Consider the following 18,767-nt stretch of genomic DNA (forward strand, 5'->3'; position numbering starts at 1 on the left):
CGTTCACAGAGTTCTTTACGCCACCAGTCCTTCTCTATATTCGAAAGAATGGCTCTGAGGACCGTGCCGGCACCGCTATACGTGGTTTGCTGAGCCCTCGGGTCTGGGTCCGGCGGTCCGGCGGAGCCGGCCTTGGCCAGCTCGTCAGCCCGGTCGTTTCCCGGGATTCCCTGGTGCCCAGGGCACCAACGGACCCGAACCTCGGTACCTTGTTTTCGGAGTAGATCGACAAGGTTATGGAACTCCAGAAAGGCCCATTGGGACGAACGCGGCGCGTCGCCTCTAAGACCCCAAATAACCGAGGTGCTGTCCACACAAATCCAAATCCGGGCGCCTGGCTGGGCCTTGGCTGCCGCCTGTAGCCCTTTTAGGGCGCCAATTGCCTCGGCGTCGAAAACGTGGCTTTCCGGCGTAATAGATGCGGAGCCTGCGGCAAATTCCAGGCCCGCCCTAAAAGCGGCCCATCCGTACCCTATTTGGACGCAGTTGTTTTCGTGTTTTTCCGAACCATCCGTATATACCACGATATCGTCAGGTGATACCATGTCCAGCCATTCGATAAAGCGGCGGGCCGCTTCCTCTTTCGGGACTCCTCCGGTGGGGTCAGTGCGAGAATCCGGGGCATTGCGAGGTGCGCGCAACTCTAGTCTCCGGATCCGCGGGAGAAGTTGTGCAGCCGTTTGCAGGGTCGTGGCCGAATGGCCCGAGTTGCGGGCACGAGGTGTTTCACGCAGGCGGCTGACAAGGGGGTGCCCCTTGTCCGCGAGCCTTAGTCGGGCGCCGTATTTCAGGCGGGTGTAGGCCAGCGCGACGCGGGCCGAGGGTAGTCCTGCGTCCCTGAGAACAGTGGACGAGGGGGTGGTTTTATACGCCGGGAGGATTGCCCGTGCCGCTAAAACCAGCGGTTTGTTCAATGCTTTGAGGAGTCCTCTTTGCTTGTGCGCTGGGTTGTACCATGCCTCGGCTGCGTAGGTGGCCGAGGAACCCACGCATGCCACCGCTGCCTTGCGAAGTGCAGCCGCAGGCGGTCCGTATCTTACTGCCCCAAAGCTCTTGAGGTGGGCAGCGACCGCCATTGCTTTGGCAGCCCTTTCGGCCACGTGGCGGCGCCCGTCTAGCCGTCGGCTGAACCAAAAACCAAGCCAACGCATGCCCGGGTAGCGCTCGGCCCCGGAGGCGCTTTGTCCGCGTCGACCGCCCGGTAGTTGGACCGGGGTAACCGTTCTACCATTAATCCGGATTTCCGGGTTGCGACCGTGCCTTTTCTTAGTAATATGGATCACCTCTGTCTTTTCCGCTGCAAAATGGATCTTCTCTTCCGCCGCAATTTCGTGCATATCCCGGAGTTTATCTTCCAGCCAACGTACGTTTTCCTCCAACGAGGGTGACGATTTCCATGTAAGCACGTCGTCTGCGTATGCCAACCGCCACTTCGTACCGTTTTTGACGAGATACGCCAAATATAGCATATATAGGATCGGGGAAAGGGGAGACCCTTGCGGGGTGCCGCACCCAAGCCGCCTAAAACCCGTGGTCGTACCCTCCAGCCGGACTCGGGCCTGGCGGCCGCTTAAAAAGTTAATCACGAACCTGAGGAGCATTTTACTAAACCCGAGGCTCCGCATTTTCCGTATTAATCGCCTATGGAGGAGGGCGTCGAAGGCGCCTTGGACGTCGCATGCGACAAGGGTAACTTCCTCCCCGCGAGCTAGAGCCTGCTCGATATCGTGGGCGAGGGCACAAACCAGATCCGTCGCCGATCGTTTGGGTAGGGCACCGCCGTGGGTGCAGCTAAGGAGCCCGTTGTCGTGTATGGCCCAAGCTATCCGGCGTGCAACGAGCCTCTCGAGGCCTTTTCCGATGCAGGAGAGGAGGGCTATAGGCCGCCAGGATCGAACGCTGCTCCGGTCTTTCTTCCCCGTTTTCGGTAGCATCGCGACTTCGGCCTTCTTCCAAGGCGCTGGGAAATGTCCGAGTTCCAGGCAACGTTGGTAGAGCCTGCGCACCGGCTCGGCCAACGAAGCCCATCCGGCTTTTAGTAGCCGGACGGTTATTCCGTCGATGCCCGGGGACGTGCTCGTAACCCCAATGCAGGAGCGCTCCGCCTCTTCCGCACTAACCTGGGTGTCCCAAGGGATTTTAGCCTCGTCCGGCGACCAGGCCTCCAAGGGGTCTCCCTGCAGGTCATCCTCCCCTTGCATTTCCTACAGTAAACTATAGTCACAGGGTTGGACCAGACCCTCTAACGGACAGGCCAGCTAGAGCCCTCCTAGTCGCTGGATACCCAGCCTGCCACGTAAATACAAGGTTTGCACCTTAAGCCTACCGCATCCACAAAAAGGCCTCTTGGTAGACCGACGCGCGCATCCGTCCTCTCCGGCTAAAATAGCGTCTCTTCCGCCTAACATGCCGACGACATCATCTGCCCCGGTGTACGTCCCTAGTGCGAGTAGAAAGCTTCGAAAAGCCGGCGACACCCCGTACATGTCCATCCACAGCTTAGTCCCCCGTTGGTTCCTGGGCTAGCCCAGCGCCACAATGTGGACATGAATGCAATCGAGTTCTTCCCGTCCTCCAGACCCGGCGCAGATTCCCAGTGCGAGTGAGAAGCATGGGGCGCCTCAGTCACACTATTCCACCACGGCCCACCGTCCACGGGGTGTACCAAGGGTGCGAACCAAGGCCGTGCCCACGTTTCTTGCTTCCCGTTACCCAAAGCCGTCTCCAGCAATGGGCCGACCACGTCTTGCTGTCGGGACCCTTTGGAGACTGCCGCGCCGGCACAGTGCTTCCGGTCCACGTACAACTAACCAACCCCCGTAACGGCACTACCTCCTCGCTGCAGGCAATCCCAGAAGGTGTGAGGGGGTGAGAGGGTGCCCTGTCGATTCGAAGAACCGTCGGGTGGTTCTCAGCCTAATTTCCCTTTCTTTTAAACCGTATTGTCTAGCCTTCCGGGGAAGGACGCCTGCCTTTCCGGCTGGCAAAGTTTTTTGTGCCACGCTGGCTCGCATCGCGAGATTGGGCCTTGTCTTGTGCGCCTCTATGCGGGTGGCGCGCCGAACCGCCGATCGGACTCTTCCTTCACCGCGATCAGTGGAAAACTCGTCAAAGGGGAGATCTGTCGATTATACATGGGTGTTGCGAGGAAAGGCGTTCCGTGTAGTGACGGTGCTTAGGGCGACAGGTTGAAGAGTTTTTCGTGTGTGCGCGCCTGTTAGGGCTACAGGCGGAAGTCCCGCGCAAACGTTAACAGCATGGTCCGTGCGCCCATACTGAAAATTTTGTGTACGGGAGAGAGTTGAGTCAATCATTGCAAGCTTTAGTATCATTGACGCTGCTCAAATGAACATACGCTCCTCTCTCATCTCGGCTTCCATCCAGGAAGCCGTCTCAAGCCCCAGCGACGCCACTCCGCGACGCAACAAACTATTCCGCCTCCTCTTCTGGATCATCGAGTTTCTGTCGCTTCTCCGTCTCCGCCTTGCCCGCTACCGCCATGCCGACTTCCGAGCCCTACGCAAGTACGTGTGGAAGCTCGACGAAGATGAGTACATTGGTTCATTTCAGCCTGGCGCCGGGGCCCTCAAACCAGTCGGCGATCTCGGCTACAGCGGGTCGACCTTTTTCACCACCGCCAACTCCAAGTACCTGATTAAGTCACTTCCACGGCGGTTCGAGCATCAGTTTTTCACGCACGACCTTTTGGAGCCCTACATAGGTCACATGCGTGCCAACCCGCACAGCCTGCTCGTGCGCATCGCCGACATGGTTTTTACCCCACAGGCGACACTGGGGGGAATCCTGGGGACGGCACCGACGCACCACATTGTCATGGAGAACTTGATGTACGGCAAGCAGGGTGATGGGTGGGAGACGTACGACCTCAAACCCAACGACTACTTTTTCCCCGAGCGCGACATCATGGATGGCGCCTTGGTGCCCAACAGCGTGCTGGACAAGTTGGTGGATGAGTTCAAGGACAAGGTCAAGGTGACGGCGGAACAAAAAGCCCAACTTTTGAACAGCCTGGAAAAGGATACAGACCTCCTGTCGAGGAACAATGCGATCGACTATTCTCTCTTCCTGGTGAGATACCCAGCAGACGCAGAGGCATCGGTGATATCGTCGGACGCGGACGCGTGGCGAACAGGAATGAAGGATCGACAAGGCAAATGGGTGTATCGCGTTGTGGTGTTGGACTTTTTCTGGGCAAGACACAAGTTTCACGCGCGGGCCATGACAGGGCTTGTCAAACTGTTTAACAAGGTGGCTCACCGAGGACCAATGTCGATCACGGCCAACCCATCCGAGTACCGCGAACGGTTTTTGGGCATGGTGAGACAAATCGTCGAGGATTCGTAATTGACAGTAGGCTATAGTCGCTAGCGCATCAGTCACAGCCCGATTTTAGGTCTAGTACAACAGTTCTGCAGACTGCAGCCAAGGTGACGCAATGCTAGCATGTGAACCGTCCCGTCTGTCGACGGTCAGCAAAGTCTAAATCTCGCCCGAGCTCTCGCCGTTCGCCGAATCCACTACCTTGGTTAATCGAGGTCTCGGCCTCTTCCGCGATGCTGCGTCCAGGTGATTGACTTGAGTCCATTTCCAACAAGATCCTCTTTGTTCGCATTCTAGGTTCAAACAGACATTCTCACTACCGACTTCTCCGATCCGATGCGGGCGCACCTGCCGCACCGCCGTCGCGTCTTGACATGGCTCGGCTACGCGATCTCGGCTGGAGTCATCTTCTGGCTCCTCTACATTGTGGTCCGGCTGCTTGCGTTTGCGCAGTTGTTTGGTAAACTGGGACCGCATGCCGGAATCGCCGTCACTCAGTCGCAAGTACTCGAAGCACACGACAACCACGCCGAGCCTGTCATTCCGAGGATAATACATCAAATCTATCACAATTGGAAGGATCCAACAAGCAAGCAGCTGCCAGAGGACTGGGAGGCTGCACGTCAGACGTGTATTGACAAAAACCCTGGATGGGATGTCAAGGTTGGTGCTTCGAGTCAGCAGTCTATTTCTCGACCTTCTCGACTAACTTGCTGTCAGATCTGGCACTCCCAGGACTCCCTCGCATTCATCGCCAACGAATACCCTTGGTTCCTCTCGACGTACGAAGGCTACAAGTATCCGATACAACGTGTCGATGTCATGCGCTACTTTCTCGTTCGCAAATACGGTGGCATATACATCGATCTAGACAATGGATGCGAAGCTTCACTCGAGCCCTTTCGCAGCCTACCGGCCTTTACCACCGACGGGGGTCTTGGAGCGTTGAGCAACAACATCATCGGAGCGCAGCCCGAACACCCTTGGACCCGCATGTTGACGGAGAACCTCGAAGCCTACAACTGGAATTGGCTGCTGCCATACGCAAGGGTCATGTACAACAGCGGACAATGGTATCTGACAGCCATGTGGGAACAATACCACGCGAGGCTTCGGGAAGGGAGTGTAGCGCCGTACCCGGGCTCAAACTGGGCGAAACTCCACCGCGTCATGATGGACGAGCGTGAGGGTGCCGACCGGTGGGTGTTTTGGAACCACGCAGGTCACGGTGGGACTTGGGGAGCAGGAGACGACTGGTTCTGGGCCTGGCTGGGCCGGCACTGGATCGAAGCGGTCGTCGAGGCCATTGCTGCCGTTGTTGCGCTCCTAACGAGCTTTGCTTGCTGTCTCAAGTGTGCAAGGCGCAGGAGACTGCGACGCATAGTGGATAGAGGATACAAGTATGCAAAAGTTGAAGACGATGTTGATGTGGAGCTGTTGGGTGGCAGGTATTGTTGACAAGTCTGAGCTTGATCACGGTGATCCGGAAGTCATTGGACGTCTGCATGTATTGGTCTGACTGGTAGATCAGACAAGACCTGGCCTGTGAGCTGGTCATTCTTATCAAAACCTGACTGGCCTATGGTAGCAGGAAGCAAATACGACAGCGGACAATTTGTATTGGTATAATAGAGAATGAGGTTTGGATATCGGAAAACACCGCAACCGTCTACCTAACACTGACACTAACACTAACGCACAATGGCACTGGATCATATGGCGAACCTGAACTGCGGGTTCTTCTCACCCATGGCCTCAAGCTCCAACTGTGTCTTGCCCTCCATCAGGTAGTCCTGCTTGCCTTCGTCACGCTCCTTGTTCTGGCGCTTAAAGTGCAGGTGCAGAATAATGTTGAGGACCAGGCCAAACGCCAAAAGGACCATGCTAATGGTGTAGCCAGTGCGGAAGCCGTCGTTGCCGAGGAACAAGAAGGGCGCGGCGACACCAGAAGAGTTACCAATGGTCAAATGCATGCCGGTCGAGAAGGCACGCTTTCCGTACCTCGGGTTGTTGACAGGGACCCAGGCAAAGGAGATGCCGGCCGACAAGAAGATGCCGACGGAGACGAAGAAGCAGCCGGCGTAGCTCACTCCAGCGCCGGCGTCGGCGTACAGCATGCCGTAGCCGACCATGGCGGAGCAGATGGCGCCCATGATGAAGTAGCCTCGCCTCTGGGTCTTGTCGCTCTGCCAGGCGCAGAGCACGTAGACGATGGCGCCAAACATGTAGACGGGGATGGTCATGGCCTGAACCTCGGCCGGGGTCCAGGTGCCGAGGCCGTTGATGATGGTGGGCAGGAAGACGACGAAGGAGTAGAGCATGATGAGCTGGGGGAAGAGGGCGATGCAGTAGGTCCAGGTGGTCCAGTCGCGGACGGCGTCCCAGACGTCCTCCTTGACCATGTGGGTGAGGTTCTTTGCGCGGCCGACCTGGGCCTCGTGGATGAGGACGAGGTCGCGCTTCTCGCCCTCGTCGAGGAACCTGGTCGTCTCGGGGCTGTTGGGCAGCACAAAGGGGATGACGAGGCCCGTGACCAGCGTGGGCAGCCCGTTGATGAGGATGATCCACCGCCACGCGTTCCAGCCGTTGAAGCCGTTCATGAAGCTGATGCCGTACGCCACCAGGCCCCCGGCGGCGCCCGACAAGGCGGCCGTGCCGTAGAAGAGCGCGATGCGCAGGGCCAGCGAGCGCCGCCCGTAGAACATGGACAGGTACAGCACCACGCCGGGGAAGAAGCCGGCCTCGAGCAGGCCGAGGATCAGGCGGCAGGCCAGGAGCGAGGCAAAGTTGTTTACCAGCGCCGAGAGCGTCGCGACGATGCCCCAGGCCAGGGTCAGGCCGGCGAGGTAGCGGGCGGGCTTCATCTTTTTGATGATCATGTTGGAGGGGGCTTCGAAGAGCTGTTTGTGTCGGGTTAGTGTCTGTTTGGCACGAAAGCACGGGGGCGTTTCAAAAGAGCGTACACAGTAGGTGATGAAAAGCACCGAAACGGCCAGTTGGAACTGGCCACCGTTGGGGTCCATTCCCAAGTCTGCTTCCATGTTGAACAGACGAGCGTTTCCGATGTTGACTACTCTTGTTAGCAGCGAAACACGGCAACCTGACAAACGCCAGCGGTAAAACATACCTCGATCCATCATGTTCATCAGATATGTCCACATCACCATGGGAACGATCCGCTTGTCCAGCTTTCTCAGGATGGACTTTTCCCTCTCCAAACTGACGGCATTGTTGTCGGCGCCAGGGATGGCTCCCGGGGGCGCGATGCCTTCCGAGTGCAAAGCCTCGACGTCGGGTGATGATCCGTCAGAGTCGTGTTGGGGGACCTTGACGTCCTTTTCTGTATCCGACGGGGGCGGGTCCATCCTCGCAGTCGACATTGTGTCTGCTTATCGGGAGATGGGAATTGGCGACAAAGCTATTGCAGATCGTCCAAACAAGCAACTTGAAAAGGGAAAAAAAAGGTGACAAGACAGCTGGGCAACGTCACCTTGGAAAAGCACGGAGGGGGATTGCGTTTTATTGCATCGCACTCTTACCAAGAAACGAATTACGAATCAATCCGAATCCGATCCAACGTTCCGGGTATTAATGCACTCGATTTCCATCCTGTGAATCAAGGCCAAGTAAGGAGGTACTTGGCGACTTGGCGACCGGGCAAACGGATGCCAGGCTAGGGCAAGGGGAGTGATAAAGGCTGGTCGAGGCGAAGGTGCAGAGAACCCTGTGTGGAAGCTTGTAGACGAACGGCAACTTTTACAAACGGCCGGACCGACATAACAAAAAAGGGGAACGGATCCGCTGAGCCAGCTTGGCTGAAAGCTTTGCGGCAGACGTGGAGCCAATGCCAGTACAAAGCCAAGCTGTGGGTTTTGGTTGTCTTTGTTAACATTCTGGGGCCCCGGAGGGTCTCCAGATTGGCCTCCGTGGCGTAGCAAGCCTCCCCGCGCCGAGAGACCAAGATCTCGGCGCCGTAATTGGTTTGGTTTTGGAGGTCAGCAAATGACGGGCGCGGATGGACACCCATTGCTCCGAGATTACACGCCGAGAGGACAATTTCTAAGAAGTTGTTGAGGGTTGGGATGCGATTCAGGGATTTTTGAGATGGTGATTTGTAAGTGGCATGCGAGTGCTGCGAATGCATGCCAGTCCATCGGAGCCAAAGCTGCATCTTTTGTCGTCGATACAAATCCCACAATCAATGCCACTTCAAGAGCCGCAATGCCGTATTAGCCGACCCCTGCTCGGATCGGCCCATGACACTACGTAGTGCAGTGCAGTCATGAAATTTAGGAAGTGCTAGGAAATTTTCTGCGCCTCAACGGCAGTCGGTTCCTCTAGACGGGAGTCGAGGCGGGAACTTTCGCCAAGGAAAGCAGAAGCGGGGACGGCAAATAACGATGGGGAAGCAAAGGTGCGGAGTAAGACGTGCCCAGGCTGGTCATACGCACGTTGGGAGGGTCGATTGGTCTATCCAAATGCCATGTACTTGGCGCTTCTTGGCCACGGTTCATTTTACGTTTGTCTTTTGGCGCACGGTCTGTCGTCTGTCGCCTGTTCTGTCGCCCCGTCGTATCTTTCTCTGTTCTTTCCTGCCTCCGCTTGTCGAACCGACCTCCCAGTTTCTCACACGTGTGGTACACGTGGGTTTGCTCTTGGTTGCATCAATAGCGTCTTGGAGACTGCCCATCGTCCAAACCAAGGCAGCAAGACAATCACGGTCGTAATTTGAGATGTCCCACCCCAATCATGTCAAAGGAATGCGCTCAGCATGGGCATTTCCGCGGCGCACAGGAATATTCTGGTAGGGTTACGCAATTTACCCCTTTTCCATGTTCTTGGTGCAAACTCGACCAACAACCACCACAATCCCATTTCTATCGAGATTTCTTGGTCATGGTACTTTTGAGATAGCCGAATCTAAGATGGGTGCCAAGCTGAGCTGAATGAGATGCGTCTTGGACTCGGGCGGATTCTGTACGAAGCAGATAATAGCGTCCGCTCGCCCGACACCATTCGTACACCGCCATAGCCGTTGATTGCGCGGCTCTTCGTGGGCCAGGGCAGTATCTGGACTTTTGTATCCACACCCATTTCTCTACTACTTGTATTCCTTGGCGAACCGTAGCGCTACTACGTTCTGCATCTCTTTAGGATCGCGCAACCTGGGGAAGTCACGGGGCCCCGCGTCCCACTAGATGTCTGATCTCCATCGTCCGGCCCACCCGGGCTCCGGGCTCCGGCTTGGCCTTGTTATTGCTGATGTAGACCCTTGGGGCTTGGTGGCTGGTGCCGAGTCTAGGGACTTACTGTGCCGTTACATCTACCTCGTCATGTTTACTGTTTGTGATATGTATATAGTGAGCGCATTGGGCGCACGATTGGTTTGGCAGTGGTTGTGACTCGCGATATGGAGGTCCGACTCGAATTCCATGCCACCCCGTACAGCCCGACGCATTCGTATTCTGGACTTGAATCTCGGATGTTTGATGCTATTTTGATCAATCCACCACACACATTCAGGTCGGAGTTTTTGAAACAAATCTTTGCGTTAAAGTGAAGAGTCTTGACGATGAAGTCTTTGCTGGATTTCGAGTCTCGAGAATTGGGTGTCGTGGACACTGGCTCGAGTCCTCGACCATTTCCATCAATATCCCAAATCCAAATCGATCCGAGGTTTTGTCTCATAATGTCTAGAACGACTGCGTAATGTTCGTCTTGTGATCATCAAGACCGACCCAGGTTATCAATCAGGTATAGTGTCGCTATTGTACATGCTGCCGAACTGGCGCGAGTATATCAGTGTCCGAAATATTAACATCTTGAGTTACTTTAGTGCGGAACATTTTCGGCGATATTGTCTAGATTGCGTTCCCATACGCTAGCGGGTTATCTTGAAGCCACAGCATTCGCCATTCTTGACGATATCATATCTTGATTTGCTGGGACGAAGGGTCGAGGCAGGTGGATTTTAACTCGGACGTTTACTCAACGTTCAGGTTACTTTCCGCCCATCAGTCCTGACCGGACGGCTGCACAATACCTCGGCACCAGTTTTGTAAATTGCATACTGTCGTAGTCATATCTAACCAACTTGTTGGATATTCGAGTATGATTCACGCAGTCAAAAAGTAGCGGCTATATTGAGCACAAATGACTTGTACACACAATAGCATATCCTCGATCGCATTCGGCTGCCATGTAATCGGAAATCCGGGTTTGTACTAGCGGAGATGCAACCTCGGGATCAAAGTCTGGACGAATAGCTAGATGGAGGTCCCGACAAAGGATGTCAAGTTTAGATACTAAAGAGTTCGAGACCCCGCGTCTGATGTCAAGATCCGTCACTACAGCTTTATCGAGGGGAAGCCAATAGAGCGAGCTATTGTTCTGTTTACTACGTACAGGTCATGAGCTTTATCGAGTCATGCCCTCAAAACCTATGGTGAACAACTCCTAGTCGTATGCATATGTACAGTGCTGTCGACGACGCAAGACCTACAGAGCATATCAGATGCAGCCTAGAATGTCTACTTTTTGAATATCCAATCAATTGTTTCTTCCGAGAAATACCCAACATCGGATAGCCATTCACTGGTAAACCTTGTCCATCTGGTCGCCTATCAACGTCCAGATCGAGGTTAGCAACTATCCACCAGCGAATCACGGAATTTCAGAGGCTGCCATGTTGGACTGCCATATTGGACTGCCGTCGTCTGTTGTCATATTTCTATTTGAGTATTGGAGCTTAGAATCAGATGAATAGCCATTACTTGGCTCGCAAGTACTGGTGTCCCTCGGTCGTATTCGCAACGTAAAAACACATGAGATTGTTCTAGAATGACAAATCCTGTATTGGCCACTGATAGCCTTGGAATCAGGAAGGTTCTCGAGGATCGTGATGATATTGACTATTACGTCGTCACCGTCGAACCAAATCCCACAAACATGATTTAAGGCCGAGCCCAACCCCCCTTTAGCTCTCGGATTCTCTCGGTTCCTCACCACACCAACACAAATCAGAGTTTGCTCTCAAAGATCTTGGCTCGTCAAATCCCAATAAACCACAAAAAAAAACTCCACCAAACAAACATCATGTTCGGGACAACCTATGCCGTTCTCGGGTCTCTGGCCCTCGCCACTCTCGCCGCCGCTCTTCCCCTCGAGCCCAGGAACCCTCAGGCGCAGCCCCCCGCAAATGGCACTCCCGGCGTCAACATCCCCGGCATCAACATCCCCGGCCAGAATGGTCAGGGAGGCTTCAACCTCGGGCCCGGAGGCTTCACCTTTGGAAACCCCGAGAACGGAGGAGGTGGTGTCACCTGGGGCTCCGACGGATTGAAAATCACCCCCGGCAACGGCAACCCGGGAATCTCTGTCGGAGGTGGCCAGCCCGCCCAGCCGGCTCCCAAGCCGCCCCGCCGCGTCCTCGACGAGCAGGACCTGAGTGTTGAGGAGGAGGACTAGGATCTGGAGGTTGGAAGGATTTGGGTTCGCGGAAGCATGAGTTCACCTGTATCTCAAGATTGTCACCTGACCTGATTTGGGTATCGGAGCGCTTTGGAATTCTTGGACCGGTAATAGTGTCTGGTGTGAAAGGGAGATAATTTGCAAATATACGATGGTCTCCACTATTTGCCACCGCAAGTATTTATAAGTGCTAACATTTCATGGATGCGCCTTGCTCAAACAAGGCCAAGTCTTGGCTAGGCTTGCCCCACCGAACCTCGGACTCTTATTGACCTATAAGTCTTTTGCGACGTTATATGTAACCAATGCAGCGGGACGCATTACAAAGCTCCATATTATATTCATTTCAGTTGTCAAACCGCTCATTCTTTTCTAAATGGAAACAATAAAGCACGAATCTTAAGCTTTGTTTCCAACTTTAACCTGTGTTACAATGTAGCATACTTCAGTGATCTTGGCATCTTGCCCAAAGTTGATAGTTTTGTAATTATAAAATGCTGAACCTCTGGAGACCCAAGACATTTCCTTGTTGGCGTCTTTTCATGCCAGCATTCAACTTTTCCATCATTTTCAAATCCACCAAAAAAAAGCAATCTTCCAAACCTTTCCATCATGAAGCTTTCATTACATACCTTGGTCGCCGTCTTGGCCACTGCCGCAACAGCAAAAGACTGCAAAAGCAAATCCGGCCCGGGCGTGTGCAGGGGGACAGATTCAATCTGCCTAGTCACATTCCCGTCTAGCAGCAACGACTGCAAAGGAGTCAAAGATGTTCCGTGCAGTAGCAAACATGGCAAAGGAATTTGCAGGGGGACAGACTCGATTTGCCTAATCAAGACTACGGATAGCAGTAACGACTGCCCGTGAATCAGAGTGCCATTCTGCCATTCACCACCTTGGCTGCAGCTGCAACTGTCGACAAGCGCGTTGGCCTGCTCGACGACCAGTTGTTGTCCTCCAGCAGTGTTTGGTCGGCAGCGTTTCTTGATTGATGCAGCTGACGCACGATGATGCCGTCTAGAGGAAGAGACGGGAATGAGGAGTCAGAGACGGGCAATAAGGAGGGAGAAGAGATGGGCTGCAGGGTGACTACGAGAACGAGCCGAGGCGTCACCGTGTGCAGCTACACCGGAAGCTATCGGGAAATTACTGCACCATTTCGGAGTCGTCAGTCTCGCCGTGGTGGGCGTTATAGTGTATTTGGGCTCAGAGGGTAGCAGGAAGAACTGGACACCCGCGCTATACTTTATACATGATTCCACTACTTGACTTGGATCCAAGGACCAGGGACAATGCGAGTAGCTATATCTTCATCCCAGCGGCTATGCTATCATCTGGCAAAAATACAAGTCGAGTCCCATTTCCGTTCAGAGGCAATTTCTGCGTGGGAGACCTGGGATCATTTGCGTGTGCGTCTCCGTTCCGTCAACTCAAACCTCCGCGATTGCATCTTCAAGCTTCATGCCGGCGCCCAGCCTATAGGCTCTGTTCCGACAGCATGTCCATGAATATCTCTAAAAGAAATCTTGTACCACTGCTCGCGGCATGCGCATCTCGGATTATATGTTCGACCTCCGGAATTGCCTTCCTAGAAATCAACACCCCCTTCTTATATCCTGTCCAGCAACCAAGTCCTCACCTGATCCACTTCATCAACGGTTGTTGAAAAAAAAACGCCGCCGTGGACAGCGAACCGTATGGGTGAGTGTGACCTGCAACCGATGGCGAGTTTCTATGAGACTTTACCTCGGCCATCATTCGTCCCACCCAGCCATTGGGATGGAACTTTCGCTTTTTGTCAACTCAGATTCAACATGAATTGTCTGACAAGCCTTGGAACCTGGATCTTTTGATTCGGGCTGTTCGTGCTGCGGCCTGGGTTAGTTAAGACTTGCATCAAGTTTCCAATCGAGGTCTCTGGTGGAGCTCTTCCCGATAGCTCTGTACCTGAAAAGTGATTTTGTGAAACACTGTCTGTTCAACACTCTTGGCCCTACACGTCTTTTGCGACGTTGTATGTAACCAAGACAGCATTTATTTATTAATTCGCTACTATATTGGAAATAGATAAAAGAAATTCTGTCAAGGCAACAAAGCGCAACGCATATAACAGGACAATATCTGCGCCGAATCTCGACACGCAAAATTTCCTTTTTTGGATGCGCCCCTGAATCTGCACTGGGCCGCCCTGAACTGGCCTGAGTCTACCTTGAACTGCACTGAATTACACTGAATTGCACTGAATTGCACTGAATTGCACTGAATTGCACTGAATTGCACTGAATTGCACTGAATTGCACTGAATTGCACTGAATTGCACTGAATTGCACTGAATTGCACTGAATTGCACTGAATTGCACTGAATTGCACTGAATTGCACTGAATTGCACTGAATTGCACTGAATTGCACTGAGCCGCCCTGAGCTTACCCTGAACCGCACTAAACTGGTCTGAATCTACCCTGAACTGCACTGAACTGCACTAAATCTGCACTGAACCGCCCTGAACTGCACCGAACTGCACTGAACTGTTATTGTCCTACTTTGGGTCATCAGCCCTGTGCCACATTTTGTGGTGGTCCATTTTCGGAATTCCTGAACATTTTTTTCAGCGTACAGTGATGCAAAGTAACAAGACTGAGACGAAAAGGCAAATTACTGGGTTAAAACTGTTACACCTCAACATCATTCCTCATTCACGCTTGCGATGTGCTTTAGATCGTAATCACGGAATTTTGACCATGAACCTTTTGGTTTTAATTGTACACCGACCTAGGTAGTGACAGGATACGCCACTGATCAAAAGTTTTAATTTGTCGCCCAGGTCGTTTTGTAGCAACATACTGCAAATTTCCCTCTTGAATTTCTTTTGCTGTATAATTCTAGGCTGCCATTGTCAAATGACTGAAGGGTGAGTGTTGCCTGAGCTTCTGGCGCAGTCGCCAAGTCCCATTTTTGGGCCTTCGGTTAAAGTTGCCCAACCAAAAACGGGCATGTCCAGAAACTGGGTAGGGCTTGGCCCAATTTCGGCCTTTCCGTGTTCCAAGTTCATTTTTTTGGAATCCTAGTTTTAGAACTTCCAATATTCCAGGCATCCCGATATTTGACGATTTTGTCGACAAAAGTCCAAGTTAACAGCAAACTGTTTTTGGGCTTGTGGGGTCCAGTGATAGGTTCCAATTTCAATTGCCTGGCCACCTTTTCGCCCCAATTTCAAAGTTTATATACTTCATAACTTGCCTAATGTCGCCTGTCCTAATTTCTTCTCAATATCGCCATGAACCAATCTGAAGGCCAGAATGGGTTCCAATGATTGATTCTTTGCTTACCCGGATTTACGCTAAACAGCAGCGGGCAAAAGGGCCCGAAAACACCCCTAATGTTATGACCGGGACGGTACCAGGGAGAGAAGGTAGGAGTTTGCCGACAAAACCCAGGACTCCATAAGGATGGAATCGGGTAACCATACGTGATTGCCAACGCATAATATCGAGTAGTCTTGAAATTAGGACTAACGCCAAAAGCAAGTTACGTCAAGAGAAATCACACTTGGGCCACAGGCTAGATAAGCAAACTTACTACCGTATAAATAAATTTACTTTTAGGATTAACCTCGATGCTTACTGTACTTGAGACCGATTATAACTCTACCCCAGTTATCGAGAACCTCCAGTTACAATGTTGACGCTCATTTGCTTTTAGCAATCGTACCCTTAACGTTGCGTACCCCCTGTTCGGCACCCCCCCCTGTTCGGCACCCTGAAAATCTAACAACGAAATGCCTACTTTTATAAACTGATTTAAATATAAAATTATCAACGGACAAAAATACAATCGTTTTCACGCTTCTCCGGTTCATTAACCTCTTCTTCATCAGCTAAAGGTTCCAAATTTTCTATATCATTTTCCTGCAATCCAATAATGTTCTGTTTGTTAACCAAAAGCTCGTTTGGATCCGGAACCACCCTCCTCCTTTTAACCGGCCGTATTGCCTCCAGTTGTGCTTCCAATAAGCTGATTTTTTGCTGGGCGCTAGCCAAAAGGGTATCTTTGGCTTCGAAGCTTTTTTGGACTTTTGCAAATAAAAGACGTGAAGTAGCGTTGGTTTTGTTGGATTGGGAAAGTTTTTGCAGTTGAAGTCGGATATCTCGGGTCGTTTTAGGGGTTTTCCAAATAAGTAAAGACGGGTCGTTAATTTTTTGGGCTGGGCTTTCCGGTGTTTTATCCCTTTGCAAACCGTTGTTTTTATCTTTTATAACGTTGGCGTTGCTATTTTCTAACAAAAAAGGGCTTAAAAGTGGTTTAACCAAGTTTACCGGCCATAACCCCGTTGTACGCCAACCAGATTGAATGGTTCTTGCTATAAATGCTTTTAATCTGGCCTTTCGATAACAAAGTAGGAAATTTCGTTTTCCAATAACTGTTGAACAGCAAAATTGGCTAACAAATCCAAGTTGACGTCGATAAGCTTCTTTTAACGGCCCAAAAACCGATAGATCCAATGGTTGAAGAACGTGTGACGAATGAGGGGGTAAATATAGGAGTTGAATATTATTTTGCAAGCAAAGAAGCATAAATTCGTCCGTTATATGTAATCCATGGCCATCCAAAACTAATAACCGCTTTTCAGGGGTTAAAGGTTGGGTATACGGAATAAACACCTTTTTTAACCATTCGATAGCCGTTTGGTTATTTGTCCACCCGTTTTCGGTTGCATGAAATTGCCAATTATCGAAAGGGCTTAAATCCGTGGGAAACCATTGTTGTTGTACGTTTTTTCCCTTAAATATAACGAGGGGAGGGAGGGCAACGCCCGTAGCCGATATACATTCGATTATAGTCGTCCAACCACGCGTTCCGGGCTCTTTTCGTTGCAACGGCCGGATCCCGTTAAGCCCTAATACTAGGCCATTAGATCCTTTGCCTTCCATTATACCGGTTTCGTCCATATTCCAACGGTTTTCCGGTTTAATAGCGTTAATAACCGGGTTCGTAATATAAAGCCACCAAGATTTAATTACCTCCGTAGTAGCGCCATTAACCCGGGCGTTATCTATTCGACGGGGCCTTTGGGTTTTAAGGATTGGATAACGAGCCAAAAAACGAGTTATCCAACGTTTTCCAAGGCCTTTTATCTCTCCGGCGGCTTGAAGAATTCGTTCGGCAAAAAAGCGTAATTCTTGATGCGTTGGCGGAAGCCCTAAAGCTGTTTGGGTAAGTACCCAATCAGCCAAATGCTTTTCCTGTTCCGTGGAAAGCCTTTGAAAAGGGCTTTGTGCTTTTTTATAAGGTTGAGAACCTTTAAGTCGACTTTGAAGTGTAGACCTAGGTATTCCCCATTTTCGGGAGGTTTTTGCAATTGGATTGCCATTATTGACGTCGTTAATTGCAGATATAAGCTGTTTTTCAGTATATTGCTTCATTGGAAAATGGAGAATTAAAATCAGAAAAAAGTAAATCCAAAAGTGACAGATTCATCGAGATATTTATAATAGAAGTTGGAGGATAAAAATAAAAGTGTTGTTATTTTTGGGTGCCGAACAGGGGGGGTGCCGAACAGGGGGTACGCAACGTTATATCCCCTATTCGTCGTGGGAAAGGCTACAACAACATCCAGACATATTTTCAAAAGTTAAATTGGAGCTTGCATCTAATTTTAAAGACGTGGAGGAACTACTCTCGACATTTCTTGTAACTCAGCTGTTCCGCGATCTCCCTGAATTCTACAACAGAGTTATGCGAGGTAATTATCAACAGTGGTTTTCCATCAAAGACGGCAGTCTAATCCGTATCCCAACAGATCTGGCCGAGCTACCTGTTAAAGGACAACACAACCTTGAATCCAATTACGAAAACAGTCAGGGTTGGCCTGAAGCCTCTATCGATAATGAGATCCGTTCTAAACAGCTTCCCGACTCCACTCATCGCGACCGACAGATTTCAGGTGCACATGTTATCACTGCCACCACGTTGCCTGTCTCGTTTCCAAATCCATTTACGTGCCCTTTGACGATATTGCCTGCCCCGGGAGATCCCACTAATTCCAGCACAGGAAGCAGAGCTGTCGCCCAAGCCTTATACGCCGGCCAACAACCATCGCCAGACGGATGGACAACTAGCACAGCTGAGGAACAGTTCCCAAACCACCGAGGTCTCGGTCGACGGAAACCGCAACGGATCCTAAAGCCAGCAATTCAAGCCTCGCTGTCACTGCCCTCTCTGTTTACCTACGTTTTAACGCAGCCACAAACCAGTCCACACGATGTGTTCACCAATGCTAGTACGCGAGCAATTGGCTATATTACCAATCCTTCGCAGCCCACATCCGACGGCTATAACGTAAGCGGGTATCCGACTATCTCGCCACAAAGTATAGCTTCAACACGTTTAGGTTAGTACTTTAGAGGCTTTCAAAGAAATTGAATTAACGAAATTGGACTCTACAAATAAATAGCAGACTCCTTCGTGGATGAGACACACATCACGGCGCAGCGGCTGGGGATTTCCATCACTGAAAAATTGATCGTCGAACCGAACTGTTTAGCCAGCATGCACCCAGTCCAATTCACCGCCAATGAATCTGTTACTCGGTTGGATCTACGTTCGCCATTTGCCCCCCAACCTCTGCTGGTTTTTGAGGAGCTGCTCTGTAAGACCAAGTTTTTTTTCCAAAACTCATGCCGAGGTATGAGCTTTGACACGGATGGGAACCTCCTTACTCCAAATGGCGCCAAGTGGGATAATTCCCTGTGCAACGATTTCGACTCGCACTGCTTGACTGCTACCGTGCTTGCAAAAAAGAAAATGAAATTTGTGCCGGTACTCAGCAAAGCCTCTAGCCTTGTCGAAGGAATTATTCGAGCTGAGCACCCTCGGACTCTGGCCTGCTTTCTCGAAGTGTTCATGCACCTCAAGCAAACCGAGAACCATGAAATGGCTTCCTATCTTCGTCGCTAC

The 18,767-nt window shown here is 51.6% G+C and overlaps 4 protein-coding genes across 4 annotated transcripts; 3 read left to right on the top strand and 1 right to left on the bottom strand.

The window, feature by feature from the left end:
* The first annotated feature begins 3,324 nt into the window (after positions 1-3,324).
* On the top strand, positions 3,325-4,495 carry MGG_13743 (uncharacterized protein). Its single transcript, XM_003710693.1, has one exon. The coding sequence runs from the start codon at positions 3,346-3,348 to the stop codon at positions 4,363-4,365; it is 1,020 nt and encodes a 339-aa protein (XP_003710741.1). The 5' UTR covers positions 3,325-3,345; the 3' UTR covers positions 4,366-4,495.
* Positions 4,496-4,645: 150 nt separating this feature from the next.
* Positions 4,646-5,994, top strand: MGG_13744 (MIPC synthase). Its single transcript, XM_003710694.1, has 2 exons — positions 4,646-5,004; positions 5,062-5,994. Exons 1-2 carry the CDS (start codon positions 4,678-4,680, stop codon positions 5,797-5,799), a joined length of 1,065 nt encoding a protein of 354 aa, XP_003710742.1. The 5' UTR covers positions 4,646-4,677; the 3' UTR covers positions 5,800-5,994.
* A 59-nt stretch (positions 5,995-6,053) lies between these two features.
* Positions 6,054-7,836, bottom strand: MGG_10893 (uncharacterized protein; the record flags this gene model as incomplete). The annotated part of the gene is made up of 3 exons (XM_003710695.1): positions 7,469-7,836; positions 7,305-7,411; positions 6,054-7,241 (listed from the first exon to the last, which is right to left on the bottom strand). The coding sequence occupies exons 1-3, from the start codon at positions 7,719-7,721 to the stop codon at positions 6,054-6,056; spliced, it is 1,548 nt and encodes a 515-aa protein (XP_003710743.1). The 5' UTR covers positions 7,722-7,836.
* Positions 7,837-11,436: 3,600 nt separating this feature from the next.
* On the top strand, positions 11,437-11,808 carry MGG_10892 (uncharacterized protein; the record flags this gene model as incomplete). Its single annotated transcript, XM_003710696.1, has 1 exon — positions 11,437-11,808. One exon carries the CDS (start codon positions 11,437-11,439, stop codon positions 11,806-11,808), a length of 372 nt encoding a protein of 123 aa, XP_003710744.1.
* Positions 11,809-18,767: the final 6,959 nt, after the last annotated feature.

The sequence above is a fragment of the Pyricularia oryzae genome, chromosome 1 (assembly GCF_000002495.2).
Source record: "Pyricularia oryzae 70-15 chromosome 1, whole genome shotgun sequence".
Classification (NCBI taxonomy): Eukaryota; Fungi; Ascomycota; class Sordariomycetes; order Magnaporthales; family Pyriculariaceae; genus Pyricularia; species Pyricularia oryzae.